This window comes from Carcharodon carcharias, chromosome 20 (genome assembly GCF_017639515.1).
Source record: "Carcharodon carcharias isolate sCarCar2 chromosome 20, sCarCar2.pri, whole genome shotgun sequence".
In the NCBI taxonomy this organism is placed as follows: domain Eukaryota; kingdom Metazoa; phylum Chordata; class Chondrichthyes; order Lamniformes; family Lamnidae; genus Carcharodon; species Carcharodon carcharias.
The window spans coordinates 31,548,658-31,571,869 of record NC_054486.1 but is presented as its reverse complement, the minus strand read 5'-3'; the positions used below and the strand labels follow the sequence as shown (position 1 = coordinate 31,571,869).

Sequence of the window (23,212 nt, the reverse complement as noted above, 5' to 3'; positions counted from 1 at the left end):
CATTACCAAATACCTTATGTAACCAGGCTAAGCATTCTGTACAAGCCCTTGGACTACTATGAGGCAGACAGCTCATTGCAGGGCAGGCAAGTCCACTCTCTCACCTTTGTCACTGTCCCATTGCAGGATACTATGAATGGGTCTAAAGAAAGAGCTACCAGAGCTGCCCGAAATAGTAGACATGCTTAACATAGTTTAAGCAGCACATATGTAATGAACAGCTTTGGTTGAGTCCATGCCAGTTCTCTGTACAGGAATCCAATTAGTCTCACCCCGCCCCCCCCAATCACTGTAGCTCTGCAAGTCTATTACCCTCAAACGCGATTTGAATTCCCCTTTGAAATCATTCATCATCTCTGCTTCTACCACCCTTGTAGGCAGCAAATTCCAGCTCATTACCATTCACTGCATATAAAAGTTCTTCCTCACATCTCTTTGCATCTCTTTCCAAAAGCCTGTGTGCCATAGTGCTCATGACATCAGCAAATGAGTACAGCTTTTCTTTGACTATCCTATCTAAACCTGCCACAATCTTGGGCACCTCTGTCCAATCACCTCTCAATTTCCTTTGCTCCAAAGAGAACAACCCCAGTGTCTTCAACATAACCTTGTAGCTAAAATCCCTCATCCTTGGAACCTTCTGGAAAATCCTTTCTGCAACCCCTCAAGGACACTCACATTCTTTAAGTGACTAGAAATGGACACAATATTCTAGTTGTGACCTAACAAGAACTTTATACGGTTTCAGCATAACTTCCCCTCTTTTGTACTTAATACCTCTATTCACGAAGCCCAAGATACCATTTGCTTTGCAGACTACTTCCCAATATGACCTGCCACATTCAAAGATGAAGCCCCAGGCCCCTCTGTCCCCATACAGTCTTTAGAACTAAAGTCTATATTGCCTCTCCCTATCCATCCCTTCTGCCAAAATGAATCACCTTGTATTACTTTATATTAAATTTCATCTACCATTTGGTTGCTTATTCTGCTAGTGTACCTGTCCTGTTGCATTCAATTGTTATCATTCTCAAGGCCACACCCTCTAAGTTTGGCATCATTGGCAAATTTTGAAATTTTACTTGTGTATTTGAATATTCAAAGTCATTTATATATAACAAAAAAAAGCAATGGTTCTAGCATTTCAATACCATCCACCTGTCTGAAAAACCACCATTTACCACGACTCACTGTTTTCTGTCCTTAATCATTTATTTTTATCCAAGCTGAGACCAACCCTCCTATTCCATGAGACTTCAAAGTTATGTGGACTGTATCTGGTTCTATTCAATCATGTCATCTGTTGAGACAAATAGGACCAAAATTTATCATGGAGTGTACACCCCATTAAAGAGAGGATTAAGGAGGAAAGCGATTGGAGGAGAGAAAGAGAATCTGTCGTGAGAATACAAAATCGTTACTAAACTTTGTCTGAATGGTACAAGATTCAATGTTGTCACATGGTGTCAAATGAAATATTGTTACTATGTGCTTATTAAAAATAACCTGGTGTGGTTTCTATGAGAAGGAAGCAGAAAAGACAAGTGACAACTCATGCTGCTGTGCAGGGGAGCAATGCTGGAGGGTGGGTTGCTTAGTTTTGTTCTTTATAGCCTGATTGTTCAGTGCCATTGGTTCAATGCAAATGGCAGGGTGGGTTATATACTCCTGCCCTCTATAACATGCACTGAGTTTGAGGGCAAGGGAGGTCAGTGCAATGGCCTATCAAGTAAGGTCAGTAAAATACTCCAAGCAAATGCTTTCAGGGGAGATGGAGACAAAAAATAGCAGAAAAAACTGGCCAAATAAACCAGGACATGTTTTTCACAACACAGAAGAAAATTCAACAGTATACAGTGCAGATTCTCTGCAAGCATGGACCTTACCCTCAGGCAGAGAGTTGAGATATTCCTTCATGAGGGCTTGCACCTTCTCACGGTACAGTTGGATCAGGCAGTTGTGGAAGACTGGCCCTGTTTCATCCCAGATATGGATAATGTGTTCCTAGGAGAAAGGAGGACAAACAACAGTTATCATTATGCGATTAATAAAGACCACTTGTGACAGCTGACTGTCAGATGTACTGTTGAGCTATACCTCATGTTCCCCTATGATAAAATGACCTGCCACACTCGCTGCAACTTTACATGAAGAATGGAGTGCTGCTGGTATCAGTGGAATCAAACTCCAGTCCAACCTCAGAATAGTTGAGGAGAACAGGTCAACAGTGGAGCTCCCTCTCAAACTGCAGCAGCACCACCAGGTTTGTTTCTTGAGTTTAATGTAGTTTTATTTAAATGAGACAGCGGTCAAGAATGAGGATTTTAAACAAGAAGCGATAGGGTGGAACAAAGCGAGATGCTCAAAGGAGGAGGAGATGCCACAGGAGTAGAGGGTTAGCATAAGGAATGATCTCGTAGTTAAGAGTCACAGCTCCTCCACGGTGATTTGGGCAGAGCAAGTGGCAAAAGGTGTAGGCAGGAGGGGAGGCTTCATTAAAGGGGACTGATTCTGTAATCATCTACAGTAAGCTCATGAATGACAACAGTCTGGTTCATAAGTGAACATTCTGCAGGGAGATACAAAGAAGGACGGTGATAACTAATCCGCTGGCAGAGTTCGCAGGGTGTGCATTAGGAAGAATGAATAGGGCGGGAGGGAGATTGGAAAGCTAAGCCCGTGGCAGGCATGCTGGACAAGAAGGTCAGCATGAGAATAGGGTGGGACAGTTGGGGTTGTTGTACATAAGGATGCCGAAAAAGGCAAAGGAGGAAACTGTAGGCTTAACTAAGTGGGAGTCAAGCATGGGAAGGCAGCAGAAAAGCAGAATGATCAAGAAGTGCGGAAGGGTTGGGGTAGGGATTTGGGAGGGCAGAGTATCCTGAGGGAGAAAAATGAAATGAGGTATGACGACAGGAGAGGGGGGCGTAGTAGAGACAGAGAAAAGAAAAAAAAAGTTAAGGAGAAAGTTAAGATGTTTCAGATCATTATCCAAAATGTGCCCATGAATGTACATAGGGAAACTCCCCGCTGCACAGACATAGCTACATAGCAAGATTAGGTTAAATAAGCCCGGATAATAAATGGGGAGTAGAACGGAAACAATAGCAGAGTTTAAGTCAGAGATTCTGTGGTGGAATAGAATAGATGTAGGTAGGATGGAGTCAGCTTGGAATATCAACAAACTGATGTGCATGTTTGGTGACAGGTGTGGAGCGTGAGTGATTCCAGAGCTATTTGAAAGGTCGAGTATCAGAGGACACACTGCCTGAGGTATTTCTGTGGGAATGAGGAGCCAGGGATGTGCAGAATCAATCATGGGGCCTCGCTCTTCCATATCTCTGTAACTCTGCCAGTCCTACAATCCTCTGAGGTCTGTGCTTCCCTCAGTTATAGCTTCGTGAGCATCCCCAATTTTAATAATTTCACCATCAGCAGTCATGGCTTCAGTTACATACACTCAAAACTTTGGAATTTCCTCTAATAACCCATCTGCCTCTCCTCCTTTAAAACAATCCTAAAAATCTATGTCTTTGATCAAGTTTTTGGTCACATGTCCTAATATCTCCTTATGTGGCTCTATGATGAATTTTGTTTGATAATGGTCCTGTGAAGCACCACGAGTATTTTACTACATTAAAGGGACTAAACAAATCCAAGTTGTTGTCATTTATTTGCTGTCTGGAATTTCACAATCACAATAAAATTGGATTTCTTTATCCCCCAGTATGGGAATCAGCTTTTAGTACAGGCCTATAATGGTCTGAGTGATTCGCATTTATATGTAGTGGCTTTCACATCCAAGCAATGTTCCAACATGCTTTACAGCCAATGAAGATTTTTTTGAACTGTTGTCACTATAACATAGGAAGTATGGCAGTCAATTTGCAAAAGTCCCAAAAGCAGTAATGAGAAAATAACTAGATAATGTTTTGAATCTGCAGCTGCATATTAGAATTTTCTTAAACACCTTAATGCGTTCCATCCCCCACTCAAATTCATCTTTGAAACGGAGCAGTCTAACGTGCACCCTTTCCTCAATATGCAAGTTGAGAAATCGGCTAAAGTGTTCTCTACTATTGTCTACCGCAAGGCTACCTTCATTGGTCAATATAAGCATTGGGAGTCCTACAGTTCCACGTGCTACAAGATTGGCTTCATCAGCAATCTCGTAAATAGGACCCGAGTTATTTGCTCACTGTGCAAGCTTGACACTGAAATAAGGTGCAAAGCTATCCTGCTGGATAATGACTACCCCAATCAGATCGTTGCTCACTGTGTATCGTGCATACTCACAAATGGGCCTAGGGCCGCCATTTCAGACCTGAAAAGTGCTTAGGCCACCTCAAATTATCCTGGAAGGGCAAGGTATCTTAAAACTTGTATGTTAGTCCCTCCAGTACATCCTCTCTCATTATGCTTATTGTCTCTAATATTTCACACGCCTCCTCTTTAACTGTAATGTCTGTATCATCCCTCTCAGTGAAGACAGACACAAAGTGCTCTTGAGAACCCTGCCACAGCTTCAGCATCAACACACAAGTTACTATGTACATCTCTGATAGGCCCTACCTTTTCTTTAGTTACCTTCTTGCTCGTAATGTACTGGTAAAACATCTTTGGGGTTTCTTTCATTTTACCTGCCAATATTTTTTTTATCCTCTTTGCTTTCCTAATTTTCTTTACCCCTGTACTTTCTATACTCCTCTAGGCTTTCTACAGTATTACGCTTTTTTGTGACTGTCAGAAGCCTTCTTTTTCTGCTTTACATCAGCCTATAAAATGTGCTTAAGTCTCTGAACTCTCAAGCCTCTGACTCAGTGGGGAGAATGTTACCCTTCTGACACTTTAACCTCTATCTACATTAATAAATTAAACATTGTCCATATATGCTGTTGAATCACCAATCCAGGTACGAGCAAGTTAATTTCATGCATCTGAACCACCTGTATCTGAAAAATGTATTTGTTACCTGAAAGAATGGATTGATGGGTTTTGTGGCAGAATAGTCACTGCAAGCTCTCTTGATGACTGTGTTAGTAAAGCATGTGCCTCAGCTATATAAGCCTGAAGCCACGAAAAACAATAAACCAACCCTACCACTGCCCCCCCCCCACCAAACCCCACCAATATACGGATGCCAGGATCAGGTTCAGCCGGGATGCAAACAGCCTGCCAGTCTTGACTGGCTTCACACAAGGAATGGATATTTGAGCAAAGTACTAGAGGACTGTGCAATCAATTGAAGGGGAGATTTAGATGGAGCAGCGAAGAGGTGGGAAGAACGCTCCTTGCTGGCGGCAATACAGAATGTATATTTTCTGTTGTGCCATGCTAACAAGCAGTTTCAAAAAGTTTGAAATCCAAACCACCTGATTGCTCTTCCCCCTCCTCCTCAGGTAAACATCTTGTGGTTGAAATGTTTTCATAGAGCAGTAATAAAGGGGGCAACATCACTGGTGTGTAATATTACTACAGTTTACAAACTGCAATAGTTCTTACCAGATATGGAATAGCAAGCTCTTTACAGCTCTCCTTTAGGAAGTCCAAAACTTTGTTTCTTGGTAGATTTTCCACCTCGGGCAGATCCTCTGTAAATATCTAAAAACAGACAAGGAAAAAAAAAATCACAATTCAAACCAATATGTTACACCACTCAGTGCTTTATTCAGAGCACTCATAATTCAAGTGACTCTGCTCCAAACAGAGCTCTTCATTTCATGTCACATACTGCTCCATCTATAGCACTCCTTTCATCACTCTGGTAACTAAATAGTTCGCTCTCTCTCAAAAATACTGTTCACGCCAGCATCAAACATCACTTTGATGAAGTGCACATATATAGAAAGGAGCTTACAGAATTCTGCTTAAGAATTGATTATAGCAATGTTGTTATGATCCTTAGTCAAAAGTAAAACTTTAAAGAATGTTCTGAATCCGTACCTTTAACCCATCTTCCGGACATGTTTTCAGGACCCAAAGAGAAAATTCAAAAATAATATTCAAGTTCTCGTTCCCTGATTAGAAACAGAAACAGGTCAGGGAGTAGAGATAGAGAATAGACTCATCTACAACAACACATGTTTAAGTTAAATGTAAGAAGTGTCAACCGATCAAACTCCAAATGGCAAAACTTACTGGAGGACTTCAAATGACAGCCTCAATTCTGATGCTTTCAAAGGCTTTCCAAATCAGTTTTCCCATTTATCACTTTACACATGCTCATGGTTAAAGCTGAAAACTGCTAGCGCTGACAGAATGTACTCCCCTTACAAACACAGCATAACATCAGAATCTGAACTGCAAATGCTCACGACAATGCATAAAAACCAACCTTGATCTGTAGCCCTATAAACATACAAGCAGAAGTGGCTGGATCATGATCAGCCGCAGTTTTCGTCTTCACAGCCAGTAAGCATACAGGCCAATTGTAAGATTAAAATTCTGCTTTGGTTCAGATTGGGTAACTCACCATTGTGCAATGATCAAACTTCTTTCCTATATTTGCCCAGTGTCTTTACCAATTCGGTACATTACAGGGGACAATTAGTCATTGCGCATATTATGCCAGAATAGTAACCATTACTAACCCAGTCTTTGGAGGTACTGCACAGTTCGCTCATGGCCTTTCAGTGGTGAATTGGCTTTCTTCGCCTGATCTAGTAAAACCTGCAGGGCTACAAAGGAAAACAGAGCAACACCTGAAGAACTCATTATTAAAGAATGAAGAGAGTGCTGGAAACAGCAACAATAGAAAATACAAACACTGCACATCACATTAGTTATAAAAGTCTAAGAAAATTTATGAGGACAGGTTGCATGGACTAAGGTTTGTATACCCTGTGTATAAAACATTAAAGGGTGATCCAATTGTGATGTTTGAGATGATTATAGAATTTGATAGTATAATTAGAGAGAAATTGTTTCCTTTAGTGGGGAGAAGTCCAGGACTAGGGGGCACAACTTTAAAATTAGAGCTAGGCAGTTCAGGGATGACAATCATTTCTTCACACAAATGGTACTGGAAATCTGGAACGCTTTCCCCTACTCCCACCTGCCCCCACAGCCCAGAACAAAACTGTTGAAGCTGGGGGTCAATTGAAAATTGCAAAGCTAAGATTAATAGATTTGTATTTAGAGGGTGTTAAAGGTTAGAGACCCACAGTGGGTCAAAAGATGCAGGTCAACCATGATCTAACAGAATAATGGAGTAGACATGAGGGGTTGAATGGCCTCCTCCTGCTTCTATGTTCCATGAAAGGGAAATAAAATAATCATGAACAAATCCTATCACCTTTCTCATGCAGGCCCTTCTTTTCATACAGAATGATCAGCTCGCTGTACTTGTGTGCTTTCTTCAGTACATGCTCGCTCTCTTCAATGTGACAGTGATTGTTCTCCAGCCGTAACAAGGGGGCCACGAGTGCCACATTTGTCTGAAACACACACAGTAATCAGCAAAGAACATGAAATATCAGCAGAATTCTGAATGGGGGGATCACTGTCTGATTGGCCTCCTCCTATTTCTCACCTACACGCTGTTCTTTGTCAACATTATCCAAAAACAAAAGGTCAGGTTCCATGTTTGCTAATGACACCTCACACAGCTCTCTTTGACTTCCCCACCGTGTCTGATTTGGCATGTTATTTGAATGACATTCAGCACTGGTTAAGCACACATTTTCTTCAACTAAGTATTGGAAAAACTGAAACGACTGCCTTTGGTCCCCACCACAAACTGTGCTCCCCATCCAGCCACTCTATCCTTCTCCCTGACAACGGCCTGAGGCTAAACTAGGCCACTCTCACACCTTGATACTGAGATAAGCTATCGACCCTATATCCACTTCATTATCAAAACCATCCAATTCCATATCAGCACCCATCTCCGACCCTGCTTTAGTTCATCTGCTGTTGAAACCCTAATCCATGCCTTTGTTACCCTCTAGGTTTGAACTATGCTAATTCTTTCCTGGTAAGCCACCTATCTTCCACCCTTCATAAACTTGAACTCATCTAAAACTCAGCTGTGTGTATCCTAACTTGTACCAAATTCAGTTCATTCCTTATCCTTGTACTTGCTGACGTACATTGGTTTCCAGTCCAAGAAAGCTTAGATCTTAAAATACTCATTCTTGCTCACAAATCCTTCCAGTCTTGCTCTTCCTTATCTTTGCTTGGCTCTACAGCCCTCTGAGGTCTCTGCACTTTGTTAAATCTGGCCTCTTCTGCAGCCATGTTCTACCACTGGCAGCAACGCCTCCAGAACTGCCTTGCTTCTAAGCTCCAGAATTCCCTTCCTAAACATCATCTCCTCTCTCTCCTCCTTAAAACCTACCTCTGTGACCAACCTGTCCTAATATTTCTTTATATAGCTCTGTGTCAAATTTTGTTTGATAACAATAACTAACTGGAGATGTTTTACTAATTAATGACACTACCAGGGTTCAAAATACATGGGGGGGAGGGGGCTCTGAGTGAATTCACACAGAAAGCCATTAAAACGTCAAGAAAATTCAATCACATGTTGACCAATGTGGAAGCGACATGACCTGTGAGGAGCTACTCTTCTCCCACACTTGCTGCTGATAGGGCCAATTGCACCTCCTATCAGCAGCAAGCGCAGGGAGAAACAACCTGTGATTGGAAGAGCCGCAGAAAAGTGGGTGGTGGATCATGAGCCTAAGCGCAGAACAGGGATGAGAGAGAGAGTGAGGGCACGAGTGGGGGGCTGCGAGTAAGTGAGGCAGGGATGGGAGCAAGAGAGAGAGACTGCAAGGAAGAGGGAGAGAGAGAAGAGAGGGGCTGGGGCAGAGATAGAGAGGCTGGGAGAGGGGGGGGTGTGTGGGAAGAGAGAGACAAACAGACAGAGAGAGAGCAAAAGAAAGAGAAAGAGAGAAGCTTTGAAGGAGAGAAAGAGAGGCAGGCTTCGAAGGAGAGAGAGGAGAAAGAAGCTGCGAGGGAGGGGGAGAGAGAGAGAGAGAGAGAGAGAGAGAGAAGAGAGAGAGAGACTGGAACAGGGAGAGGCTGTGAGGGAGAGAGAGAGGCAGGCTTCAAGGGAGAGAGAGGCTGTGACAGGGAGAAAGAGAGAGAGAGAGAGAGATTATGAGGGAGATAGAGAGAGAGAGAGGCTGAGAGGGAGTAGAGAGGCTGAGAGGGAGTAGAGAGGCTGAGAGGGAGTAGAGAGGCTGAGAGGGAGTAGAGAGGCTGAGAGGGAGTAGAGAGGCTGAGAGGGAGTAGAGAGGCTGAGAGGGAGTAGAGAGGCTGAGAGGGAGTAGAGAGGCTGAGAGGGAGTAGAGAGGCTGAGAGGGAGTAGAGAGGCTGAGAGGGAGTAGAGAGGCTGAGAGGGAGTAGAGAGGCTGAGAGGGAGTAGAGAGGCTGAGAGGGAGTAGAGAGGCTGAGAGGGAGTAGAGAGGCTGAGAGGGAGTAGAGAGGCTGAGAGGGAGTAGAGAGGCTGAGAGGGAGTAGAGAGGCTGAGAGGGAGTAGAGAGGCTGAGAGGGAGTAGAGAGGCTGAGAGGGAGTAGAGAGGCTGAGAGGGAGTAGAGAGGCTGAGAGGGAGTAGAGAGGCTGAGAGGGAGTAGAGAGGCTGAGAGGGAGTAGAGAGGCTGAGAGGGAGTAGAGAGGCTGAGAGGGAGTAGAGAGGCTGAGAGGGAGTAGAGAGGCTGAGAGGGAGTAGAGAGGCTGAGAGGGAGTAGAGAGGCTGAGAGGGAGTAGAGAGGCTGAGAGGGAGTAGAGAGGCTGAGAGGGAGTAGAGAGGCTGAGAGGGAGTAGAGAGGCTGAGTGGGAGTAGAGAGGCTGAGTGGGAGTAGAGAGGCTGAGTGGGAGTAGAGAGGCTGAGTGGGAGTAGAGAGGCTGAGTGGGAGTAGAGAGAGAGAGAGAGGCTGCGAGGGAGATAGAAAGAGAGGGAGCTGCAAGGGAGATAGAGAGAGAGAGAGACTGTGAGGGAAAGAAAGAGATGCAGGCTCTGAGGGAGAGAGAGGGACTGCGAGGGAGAGAGAGAGGAAAGCAAAGCTGCGAGGGAGGGGGAGAGAGAGAGAAGAGAGAGAGGCTGGAATAGGGAGAGAGGCTGTGAGGGAGAGAGAGAGAGAGAGAGAGAGGCAGGCTTCAATGGAAAGAGGCTGTGAGAGGGAGAGGGAGAGAGGCTGAGAGGGAGTAGAAAGAGAGGCTGCAAAGGAGATAGAGAGAGAGAGAAGCTGTGAGGGAAAGAAAGAGAGAGGCTGCGAAGGAGATAGAGAGAGAGGCTGTAAGGGAGATACAGAGGCGTTGCGAGGGACAGAAAGAGAGGCTGCAAGGGAGGGAGGGAAAGAGAGATTATGAGGGAGCTAGAGAGAGAGAGAGAGAGAGGCTGAGAGGGAGTAGAGAGAGAGAGAGAGAGAGAGAGGCTGTGAGGAGCCTGAGGGCCAGGAAACCTTAAAGCCACTGAGGTCACTGCAAATTTGTATGGAATCTCTAGCTTCAGGCTGCATAATTTCAGGAGCTACTGTATGGGGAAATTTATAGTGGATGCCATTGTAATGAACACTGTTAATTGGATAACTTAATACTGAACAGTTCTATATCATAAGTAAGATTTGCATTTTCGTGTTATCACATCACAAAGCATTTCACATACTGTGAAGTACTTGAGGTGAAGTGACCACTTTAGAGACATATATGCAACCATTTTGCACATATTAAGATTCCAAACAGGAATGAACGACTTCCATTTTTATAGTGGGCCGAATCTTCCAAGGAGTGGCAATCATTGGCGGATTGACACTCTGCTCTTTTTTACACTAAGATGGACCTCTGCATTTCTGGCCCAGACTTCCGAATGAACCGGACCTCTTCAGAAATGTGGAGCATTTCTGTTCTGCGTGTTCTCCTTCGTATTGCAAGATCGTCAGGAGAAGCCAAGCCACACCCACTTTTTACAGCACTAGCTGGCATATTTTGTTAAGTCTTCATTCACTAGTACACTGAAAAGCTTTGGAACATTTAAATAGCTTTTCAGTGTGGTTAGTGAATGAAGGCGAGTGAGACAGGTGGGTAGGGTGGAGCCCGTCAGGTGAGGTCGGGAAGGGGGAGGGCAGAGCAGGTGAAGAGAGTCAGGGGTTTGGGTGTCAGAAGGTCAGGGATGAGTTGGAGGATCCGAAGGTGTGTCTTGAAGTGTTGGGGTGAAGGGTGAGTCAGAGGGGTCAGCTGGATAGTTACCCAGGAGCTAAACATGCTTTTGTTCCTGTCGAATATTTCCTGGGTACTATCCAGGTAACTGAGTCGGAACACTCCAAAGCCTCCAAGTTGGACACTTTCTCAGAGGGTTCTGGACTCAGAGGAATTGCCCATTAGAAGTTGAAATTTCCTGGGCAATTGCACTGGAGTCTTGCATTGAGACCTTTGAGGAGACCAATAGCACATCCTCTGGGGTCCATATAGTCTCCAACGATCCGGAGACCAGAAGACCTGGGTGAGAATTTTCTTGACCTTAGGACATCCCAAAGTGCTTTACAGTCAATGAAATACTTTGGAACTGTAGTCACTGTTGTAATGAAAGAAATGAAATTAGGTAAATGATTTAGCAGAGTCTAGGACTATACAGTATAAGCCAAAAATTAGAGCTAGGTCTTTCAGAAGTGAATTAAGGAAACACTTCTATACATTAAGGGTGGTGGAAGTTCAGAACACTCTTTCACGACCAGCAGTTGATGCTAGATCAATATCAACGCTAGCTCAATTGTTAAATTAAAACCTGCGATTGCGATCTGAAATGCCGTAAAAAAGGGGAGGGCTGCCCAGTCGATGGGGGAGGGGACAGAGGCATTGATGGGGGGGCTGGGCTGTAGTCAGGGGGTGGTAGGGGGCTGCAGTTGGAGGGGCGACATAGTTGGTGGTTCTGTCAGGGTGGGGGTAATCGATGGAGATCAGTACAATAGTTACCCAGAAGCCAGAAGAGGCTTTAATTCTTCTAATTTTTTCTGGGTAACTATTGCTGTAAGACTGACGGAACCATCCAAAGTTTGAGATTTTAATCACATTTTTGGATGATTCCCAGTGCAGGGCAATTGCCTATTGGAGGTCTGAACTTTCCAGGCAATTGTTGTGCAATTCTTACCTGGGAACCTCCAGGAGTGGGTTTTTAGGGTACCACCCCCCCACCCCCCATATACACAGTCCTGGAGCTCGGAAGTTATGGGCCATTAGCTATGATCTCACCAGTCAATGGAAGGTGTGTTTAAGGGGATGGCTTTTTAGGTGTAGAAGCATGTGTCAGTTATTTGAAAAATGTTTGCTGCTAGCTTAGGTTTGTTCTTTTCATTTGCCAATAGGAATATTATGGTGTCCAGGAAATTAATGATTTCTTTGCGTGTTGTGGCTTTAAGTTTAATGGAGGGGTGATGATTATTGTGGATAATGAAGAATTCTGCTTCTGTGTGAATCCAAATACCCCATATGTCAACACAAATACAGAAGGTAATTTTTAAAATTCATTTTTATGGGATGAGAGTGTTGCTGGCTAGGCCAGCATTTATTGCCCATCCCTAACTGCCCTCGAGACTGCATCATCTAATAAAGGAGTTAGTTAGAATTAGAAAGGAGCCTCTGAAAACCAACAAGTCGCCCCCAAAAAGTCGTCCTCGAGAAAATCTCAAGAACAGCCCTCAGAAAAAAACTAATTTTGACCCTGGGTGCGATATAAATGCAAGCTTCATTGATGATGCACATAAGTTGCCAGCCAGAGACTGTGAATTAACACCAGCATTCATGAGTGGGAGGGAAGGAGGTACATTCAGTTTTCAGTCTCTAAAAAGCATATTCACATGAAATACCTACAGTTTTAGTGGGGGAAAGTTGGCTCCAGGAACATCCAACACAAGATCACAGCTTTGAACAGTTCTAAATGCATCAATGTCTTGATACTAAATAAGCAATAATACAGACAGTATGACAATTATGTTTCTCTGCTCTCCCTATCAGAATAAACATCACATTGGAGCATCCTAGGTGCATCAAAGAGCTTCCTCTGTGATGACTCCTGCCAGTGGGTGGAATGAGAGGTCTCCCAGGTTGAAGATGGCATGCATAGTGATTGAATCAATAACAACTCTCTAGACTCCAATAAAGGAGTCAGTAGCACTCCAGGGCACTGGTTAATCAGTTAGCTTCCGTAAGGGTAGTTGCAAGAGGTAGATCCATGAATGGGGGCTGGGAACCTTCTACCTGACTGGACACCAATACTGTGCTGGTCCCTACCAATCTGTGCCTCAGCGCTCTGGAGAACAATGGGCATGTACGTTTGGGGAAAGTCTAGGATTTGTGCGACTTGAAACTACTTGTGTGGATTTCTCAGCAGTTTGACTTGGAGATTCAGGTATGGCAAAAGGTTTCCATTTGAATCAAACACTCCAAAAAAACACCAGCTAAAAATCTTTAAAGTCACATCTAAGTCAGTATTAAGCATCCAGCTAATTTCTCAAAGCACCAATTTATGAAGGCTTGAGGAGCTATTTCCCGTTTTCCCACCACCCTCACCTTAGTTTTCTCTTCTCATCTCTCGGTGTTAGTTTATTGTGATTACTATCTTTCAATACTCTACAAAAGTTCATTTTTTCAAGAGTAAACCTAGAACTGTGTAAGTAGGCTCTCAGACTGTGGAAGGCATCACAAGCAAGCCTAATCCTGTCGTCACCTGACCAATTGTGAACATTATGGAAGTGGTCACTTGATTGTGGTCGGGGCAGTTAACCTCCTTAGTTCAGAGGTGCTAAGGGCAATTTCCCATCTCAGGGGAATGCAGTTGAGAACATATATCCACAGCATTGTGGACAAATAACTACAGGGTTGGGGACGGAGGGTTGGGGCACAGCAAAATATAGACATGCAGTGGTCATAGAGGGATTTGATAGTCAGTGGGATAAACATATGTTTTTAATAACCACTGACATGAATTCTGGTGGCAGGATAACGAATATCACTGATAGCGTGCAGAGCATTTTGAGGAGTGGGGGAACGGGGGGGATGGAGTGGAAGGGGAAACTCCAGAAGTGTGTCCATGTGGAGACCAATGACATTGGAAGGAAAAGGGTTGAAAGTCAGAGCTCAGGAGGTAGGGAGGAAATAGCACAATCTCAACAAAGGTAAAGGAAAAATCTTAGGCTTACTACTTTGGATCTACTTTATGTCAGCTGTGGTTCAGTTGTGGTCACCATCCTCACCTGAGTCAGAAGGTTGCGAATTCAACTCCCACTCCAATGCTTGAGCACAAAAATCAAGGTTGACACCCCAGTACAATACTGAGGGAATGCTGTACTTCTGGAGGTGCTGTCTTTCTGGTGTGACATTAAACTAAGGCTCTGTCTGCTCACTCACGTGGGCATAAAAAATCTCATGGCACTATTTTGAAGAAGAGCAGGACGATTATCCTCAGTGATTTGGCCAATGTTTATCTTTCAATCAACATCACAAAAACAGATAGTCTGGTCATTATTACAATGTTGTGGGAACTTGCTGTGCGCAAATTGGCTACTGTGTTTCTTTCATTACAACAGTAATTAGACTTCAAAAGTACTTCATTGGCTGTAAAGCACTTTGGGACATTGTGATCATTAAAGGTGCTATATAAATACATTTTTGTTTACTCTCAGTGTCACACTGGTCAGTATAGGAATAGTAGGGTAGGACAGGTTAACGTATGGCTGGAGAAAAAGTGCAAGAGGGAGTCAGAGGGAAGCACAGGCAGAGGGCATGAGTGAGGTACTAAATAAGCACCTAGCATTTGTTTTCATAAGAGGATGTTACAAATGTAGCAGTAAAGGAGGAGGTGATGGCAATATTGTATAGGCTAAAAATTGCTAAAAAAAGAGGTACTTAAAAGAAAAGAATGCATCTTAGATTACTTGGGGAAGTAAGGCTCTGGCCACAATGTTTCTGCTTGGATATGGGGTGGCGCTACAGGACTGGAGGACTGCAGATGTTTCACTTATTTTCAATAAGAGGGAGAGGGATAAACCCAGCTGCTAGCCAGCTTAATATCAGAGATGGGGAAGCTTTTAGAGATAATAATCCAGGACAAAATTAATTGGCATTTGGAAAAGTTTAAGTTAATGAATGAGTCAGAAAAGACTTATTAATGGTTAATCATGTCTGACCAACTTGATAGAGTTCTATGATGAAGTAACTGAGTGGATTAATGAGGGTACTGCGCTTGATGTGTATATGGACTTTCGAAAGGTGTTTGACAAAGTATCACATACTAGATTGGTTAACAAAATTAAAGCCTATGGGATTAATGGGGTAGTGCCAATATGGATGCAAAATTGGTTAAGATACAGAAATGAGAAAGCAGTAGCAAATGATTGTTTTACAGGCTGAATAACGTACAGTGGTATTCCCCAGGGGTCAGTATTAGGACCAGTGCTCTTTTTGATATATATTAAGGACTTGGGGTATTCACTAACATCTTTGTGGGTGAATGCACCATACATAATCCCTCCATGACTGATTGCCCAATTAGTGATATCTCAGTGGGTACATACACCATCTGACGTGGTACCAAACTACACAAACCAGGAGACTATAGGTTCAAATCTCAGTCTTTACTGAATTAGCTGATCTCAGGCAGGGTATTAGTTGGGACAATACAGTTGGCAAAGGGTCTGGCATAGAAAGGGGGATAAATCCTATTCTTGATGACCTCTCCTAGATCTCAGGTGACACCCTTTAAAGTTTTGCTCACACCGATTGTTTAGATTTAACCTTGAAGAGTGATTAGCAATTGTCAGCCTCTCACAAAACCGCACTCATTTCAAGTTCAGAACTTTAGAAGAATGGAGAAAATGTAACATTCATTCTTGTCTTTAAAGTTGTTCTTACTGTCCCACTGAACCATAACATTGTCCTACTCACGTGAAGGTAACACTTCAGTAATGTTGTGTCAATGATCTGGAGTAATTTTTTCTTTGACTTGATAATTGGAGTTCCTTCCACAAGGGGTGACGTGGTAGAGGGTTCTGAATCATGCAGTTGTTTTACCAAATGGGTTCGTTTCTTGAAGGAATGGCAAGAATTATAAATAACATGTTAATGAAGGCTTACTCCATCAACAGAATTTTGGCCTTAAACCTTAAAGTGTACCTTACTATGACATCACTACATGCTTCATTCCACAGGTCCCAATACATGCTCACCTACATTAAGGTCTACAAGTGTTCTCACAGGTGGCTACAAAACAACTCAAGTTCAATCATATCCATAAACACCAGGAGGCATACCAATCCTTTCACCTATCTCCAAATCCTGGTGCATTTGCTCATTGTGGTATAAATATCCCTCTACACACCCTTCTGCCTCTGCCCAGCACATTCACTCACACCAAGCAGCCTAATGTTCCAGGTTAATTTATTTATTTTAAGTATTGAACAAGCCCTCCAGCTCTTCTCCGGGCGCATTCAAATCAGGCAGGTCATGAGCACCCACGCATATTCATTCATGATATGTATGAACAGGCCCTGAAGCACCTTCCTAGGAGCATTTAAATCCATTAGATCATGATCCCCCAAGTGTGTTTACCTGTGTCAAGTAGTCTATGAGTGCTAAATGTGCTTTCTCCAGTTCTGCAGTGGATAGTGCCGGAAGAGGATTTGGATACTGAAGTTGTTTCCTGTAATCAGCTGGCAACAGGTCTGGGTAAAGCCCAATCACATGAGTGGGATCTGAAAAATCAAGTGCGGTAAAGTTAATAAAGATCAAGCGCACTGAATTTATTTCAGCTGCAGCTGGAAACAAAGACTGTCCAATAATCTCAGCAAGAGACCAACCTATTTAGAATTGTCCAAATTCAGTGCTTTTCTCTGCTTCTGTACCTCTTAAAAGTGAACATTTGAAATTCAAGTTACTTTCAGACCCCTTCAGTTTGCAGATAGTGTCCCTCTGACCTTATTCCTCTCATTCCTTATAAGCACCAAATTCACAGTACAACACCTTTCCATGTATTCTCACATATTGAAATCAAAACTCAGTTTCCAACTCCAAATTGCTCCTCAGGCCCTCTAAACTACAACACTGTCTTTCTTCTTCCTCTCTCTCATTCATCAAAACTCAAGTGTGACAACACCAATCATTAATGCATGATTATAGAAAAGGAGGCAAGAATGATAAATATTATTTTAACAAGAGCATCAACCCATTATCTTTTCTTTTGAATCTCGGTGTCGTACTGCACTGTGGACCTTAGATCATTCAACCATTTAAAGAAAAATATATAGCCAAATTCTTACCTGTGCCGAGTTTAGCGAAAACCTGCATGGAGTCATCAAAGCGTTTTTGGCAGAACAGATTGAAAGCAAACAGGTTCTGAATGTGGTGAATCTGCTGCCACTTATCACTGTCCAAGTCATCCTTCATTTTCTGAAATACAAATAGCAACTCTTTAGACAAATACTCAAGGATGGGAGGGCTGTCACCATTTTTTAAAATTAGCAAATTATTACAGGACTCCCAGTACCCAAAGAAAAATCAATCCAATTAAGAAGATTTTGGATTGAAAAAAGTACATGCCGATCTTCCTTTGTTCATGTCTCACAAACTCCAACTTGTCAAAATGTGCTATCTGTATCCTGTCCTACATTAGGCCCTACCCTGCATGACATGTTTACCAAAGGGCATCAAACACAATTAGATTCCTCCCAAACGTTACACAGCGGGAGACAAAGCGTTTTGGTGCACTCTGAAGGGTGTATATTCACGGCCACCACCGAGTGCTCCACAATTCTGTAGCTGCTGACAACGGAATCTGCAGCATTTTCATTTCCCAGACTACCTGCTTCACTGCAACTGAAGTCTTAACCATCATGCATTTCATACTTGCACAATTGATTTTATCACTCCATCATTAGTGGCCATGCTTTCAGTTGGCAAGGCCCTAAATTTTGGAATACCTCTATATCCCTCTAAACCTATACCTCTCTGCCTCTTTACCTGTTTCCTCCTTTAAGATACTCCTTAAAACCTACATCTTTGACCAAACTTCTGGTCATCTGAGCTAATATCTCCTTACATGGCTCGGTGTCATACTTTTTTAATATAATGCTCCTGTGAAGTGCCTTGGAATATTTTATTACATTAAAGATGCTATATAAATCTAAGTTGTTGTCGTTCATTTGCATGTGTAATATATGTAAAATCTTCAAAGATTATATACCCAATTGGGCGAGCTCTGAAACGAACTTGTTTTGCAGAAACTAAAGTTCAGCTTATTGAGTTAATACAAGTTATAAAATGAAATTGGGATTAAAAAGCTTGTTGGGGAACAGAGGATGCCACGAGCTTAAATCATTCAGATCACAAATCAGATATTATTTACTACCAACTGAAAATTACCTCATGCAGACAGGTGAATATTCATGCTGGCAACCTAAGTGGTAGCATAATTCTTATGATACTCAACTAGCAATCCAGAGGACATGAGTTGAAACCCCACCACAACAGCTTGAGAATTTGAATTCAGTTTTAAAGCAACTGAAAAATTCACATGTAGGTTTGCTGTATAAAAACAAATCGGTCTAGCCTGTACACAACTCCAGTCCCACACTGAATTGGTTGGCTCTTAACTGCCCTCTGAAATGGCTTGAAAGTTACTCAATTCTATCAACTGATACAAAGAATAAGAATAACACCTGCCTGATACAATAGAACCATACCTATCAGGCAAAATCTAACACTGTCAGTCACCATCTCCAGCAGGGCAGAATCACCAGAATCAGAGAAAACGGTGTACAACCATGTGGGGCTGGCCCAAAGAGTTCTCAACACTGACTCTAAACCTCATGAAATCTCATAGCTTCAGGGCATGGAGAAGAAAACCTTCTGCTAATTATCATCAGCTTCAGCTAATGGATCAGGATTCCTCCATGTTGAACACCACTTGTTGGAAGCAGTGAGGATATTAAGGGCACAGAATGTACTCCGTCAGTCCAAGTGGCTCAGTAGTATCGTAATATAATGCTCCTGTGAAGTGCCTTGGAATATTTTATTACATTAAAGGTGCTATATAAATCTAAGTTGTTGTCGATCATTTGCATGTGTAATATATGTAAAATCTTCAAAGATTATATACCCAATTGGGCGAGCTCTGAAACGAACTTGTTTTGCAGAAACTAAAATTCAGTTTATTGGGTAAGTGTATAAGGTATAAAATGAAATTGGGATTTAAAATCTGCATCTTCTTGGGGAACAAAGGATGCCACAAGCTTAAATCATGTAAATAACATAAATAATAATATCTTAGTAGTAGTCTGACATAGCTCTCAGGCAGGGCTTGTGGCTGGTAGTGAGATTATGCTCTCTAGTCCTTGGCTCTCCTAAATTATTTGATCATTCACCTCACTACATTTCCTTCATTACAACAGCGACTATACTTCCAAAATATTTCACTGACTATAAAGCACTCTGGGATGTCCAAAGGTCATAAAAAGCACTATAAAAATGTATTCATCACTTTTTGGGATCTTACTACATGCAAAATGTTGGCATGTTTGTTTCTACAAACCTCAAGTAATTCACAGTATGTGATACACTTTAAGATGCGATAACACAAAAATGCAAATCTTTCTTTAGAAATAAGACTGTTCAGTATTAAATTATCCAATAAACACAGTGTTCTTTACAACAGCATCCACTACATTCTTCCCTGTACAGTAGCTCCTGAACTTATACAGCCTTAAGCTAGAGACTCCACATACGTTTGCAAGGAATTAATTACCTCACTGACTTCAAGTTTTTAAGGCTCCCAGTTAGCTGAGTATTCCATTGTTGACAGGTTTAAAGCTGTTCTCTCCCCTTTTCCCACTGATGTTCCAGTGCTTGGACTGGTGCGCAGCCACTCACCTTCACTGCTCCTCCAATCACAGGCTGTTTCTCTCCTGCGCATGTTGCTGATAGACTCACGAGTGGAAAACAAGAGCAGTCCTCACAGATTCTTCACTTCCGTGTACAGGGGCAACTTTTCTCCTGTGGGTTGCCCTATTAATTGAATTTTCCTGGGCTTTTTGGGGGCTTTCAAGGGCAAATTTGCCCACCACTTCTGTGTATTTTGAATCCCATATTCCTTTTAACAGCTTTATTAACTTGCCCCGCCACCTTTGAAATTATGTCCCCTATACACAGTAACAGGACATTAATATGTCAAAAAGAGTAATGGTCCTAATTCGACACACAGGGTCAACATTGCATATTTCTATTCTATTTGAATATCAACCATTCACCGTTATATGCTTTCTGTTCCTTTGCCAATTTTGTATTGATAATGCAATGCCCCTTTTAACAAAATTGAGACCCATGAGTTTATGTCTATTACATGGCACTTTTTGAAACGTCATTTGGAAGTCAACATACACATCAACTGCACTACTTTCATCAACCCACTTTGTCATTTCATGAAGAACATAATTGTGTTTGGTAAACATGATTTGCCTTTAACAAATTAATGTCATTTATTGGCCCATACTTTTTCAAATGTCAAATAATTGTGCTCCAGATTATTTTCTTTAGGTTTATCACTATTGACACTAGACTGAAAAGCCTGTAGTTACTGGGTTTAACCTCCTCCCTTTTCTGAAGATGGATGTAACCTTTGAAACTCTTTTGTCACCACTGCATACCTCCATATCCATGGTGAATTAAAAAATTGAAACTAAAGCCTTTGCTATTTCCACGCTACCTCCCTCGACATTCGAGAATGCAATCAGTCCAGGCTGCCAACATTTTAAGTAGTCTTATTTTATCTATTTTTATTCTATCTAATATTTCTCATTCCTCCTTTACTGTGACATTGGCAGCAACTGTTTCTTTTGAGAAGGCAAATACAAAGTTCTCAGTTATGCTCTGCCTCCACAAAATGATTTTTTTGGTCCCTAAACCCTCACCCCCCAACAACCTTCCTTCAACTATTGTATGCTTTTACTCTTCAGTGCTATCTATTATGTTACTCATTAATCTCTTCTCATTCACTACCTTTTTCCCTTATTTCCTTTTTCCATTCTTCTCTGCACTTGATTCTCAACTGCATCATGAACCTGACATTTATCAAAAGCCTCCTTTTGCTGTTTCATTTTAATCTCAACTTCTTTAGTCATCTAAGGAGCTCTAGCTTTAGATGCCCTTCCTACCCACAATTAGGGCACACAAACCAGTCTGGTCAACAAAGAAGCACATATATGAGACAGAATTTTTACCTTGTCGGGTGGGCTTAGGAGCAGCCACAAAACCAACCACCGCCCGAGATTGGACCCCAACTATGACGTCACACAGGCTGGCCAATTAACGGCCAGCCAGTGTGAAAGGCGCACTCAGGGTGGGAGGAGCACAAACACTGAAGTATGTGCATGCACGGGGATGAGCTCAGTGAAAGCTCCCTGAAGGCACAGGGCTGCCTCAGGGAGCTGAAGATTTTTACATTAAAAAGATTTCAAAAATAAGGAAAACATGTTCCCTCATGTGACTCTATCACATGAGCAGGGACATGTTAAAAATGAGTTTTAAAATTTTTTTATTGTTTTTTCATTTACTGTCCAAAACCTCATCCCACCAGTGGATGAGGTTTCGTTAAAAAGCAAAGGCCGCCTGGCCTATTTGCCTATCTGCCAGCCAAATGGTTGGGTGGGCAGTGAAAAATTTAATTTAATTAATTGATTAAGGGCCTTAATAGGCCTCTCAATTGTTGGCTGGCATGCGGCCACCTCTCATGCCACCAAGCGAAATATTGCGATAGTATGTGATGACGTCGGGACACTTGCCCGATCTCATCGTGCACTATTTTACGCCCATTCAGGTCAGGTACACGCCTGCCTAACGAGGGAAAAATTCCGTCCATGGGGTTTAGAGGTTGTGCACAGTGATGCATTTAGTGCTTAAAGTGCAGTTTAAAAAAAAAACACTAATTCAACTCTGTTTTATTCAGCATATCCTCATGTCACCAAATTAGTTTCAGCTGACTATGTAAGTTAGCCATAAAATTTGCCTGAGAATGTCCTGAAATATTTCAAGAAGCTTTAGGTTCTAGGTTACAGGTACAGTGTTTTCTATAGAGATGATAATGGTTGGACAATCAGAGGGTTAAAATATTATTTCGCCTATTGTGATTGTAATACTTCTAATGGAGCTACGCAACAATAATTCCATTGCCTTTTTGTTTCATTATGCCCTTTCCTTCTTTAAAAATTAGACATTTTTCTTTAAAATAGTACTATATGCTCTGCCTTAATAACCAGTTGTGCTAAAGCATTCCATGTTTGATAGCCCCAGTAAGGGGGGGAACAATTGTTCTAATTTTGTCAATTCTTGCATTGATTATCCTCAGTCTGTACTCCAGTTACAGATCTGTCAACCACAAAAATAACTTTTCACTTTTCACCATCCCAAAACCTTTAATAAATTTGGAAAACCTACAATAGATCCTTATATCTTCTCTATTGGAGTGAAAATGCAAAAAGTTTTTGAACCTTGCTACATAATAAGATTGTTAAGTTTTGGGACTGTCTCTTTCATTTAGGGTAAAATGACAGTGGGGGGAGAGTTCATGTGAACTCGGCTTGTCAGTAGGCTTGGGTCCGTAAAGAGTAAAGGCGGCCAAGATTGTTCTACTGGGAAGAAGTTGTACACCTGAGGATACTGTGGCAACAACATCTGCTTTCAGAGTGTCAGGCTGCTAAGCTCCAAAGGCCAAAATATTTGATTGTAAACAGTTATGCTTTGAATAGTCCATTTGATTCCACGATAGAATAAAGTTGAGGTCTAAAGAATAGCTAATCAGTATTTATATCTGGGTACAAGGGCCATGTGATTCATGTCATCATGCTGTTGGGCTTTGAGAGGGAAAAGGTACAGAGAAAGCCTTGTGATATTGGGTTATAAATATAATTGAGTATCATGGACAGATTGGTGGTCTGCCAGGATCTGGGAGAGAGACAGCAGCTAGAGGCTGCAAGTATCTATGGTTCATTGTGCAAGAATGTGGGTGAGTGCTCGATTGAAAGACTAAATTTGTGAGATTCGCCTAGCTTGCACTGGAGGGAGAATTTCCAGCGGGGAAAAACCTCACTGTGAAGTACAGTTCTGAGATTACAAATTACTAGGCTGAGAAAGGAAAAGAATAGTAAACCTTTAGGAGCTAAAAATCACTTTGGATTGAATTTGGGTAAATTGAATGCTTCCTTAAAAAAGTGTAAAATATACCTCTGA

General features: G+C 42.2%; 1 protein-coding gene across 2 annotated transcripts in view; it reads right to left on the bottom strand.

The window, feature by feature from the left end:
• The window catches only part of vps39 (VPS39 subunit of HOPS complex), a 124,089-nt gene that overhangs the window by 44,159 nt on the left and 56,718 nt on the right, over positions 1–23,212 (bottom strand). For both annotated transcript variants that reach the window (XM_041214106.1, XM_041214107.1), the window contains 8 exons: positions 17,254–17,383; positions 16,547–16,689; positions 15,884–16,024; positions 7,295–7,436; positions 6,591–6,677; positions 5,944–6,017; positions 5,503–5,601; positions 1,887–2,004 (listed from right to left, as the gene is read on the bottom strand). In XM_041214106.1, coding sequence (XP_041070040.1) covers positions 1,887–2,004; positions 5,503–5,601; positions 5,944–6,017; positions 6,591–6,677; positions 7,295–7,436; positions 15,884–16,024; positions 16,547–16,689; positions 17,254–17,383 — 934 coding nt within the window. The remainder of the gene's footprint in view (positions 1–1,886; positions 2,005–5,502; positions 5,602–5,943; positions 6,018–6,590; positions 6,678–7,294; positions 7,437–15,883; positions 16,025–16,546; positions 16,690–17,253; positions 17,384–23,212) is intronic.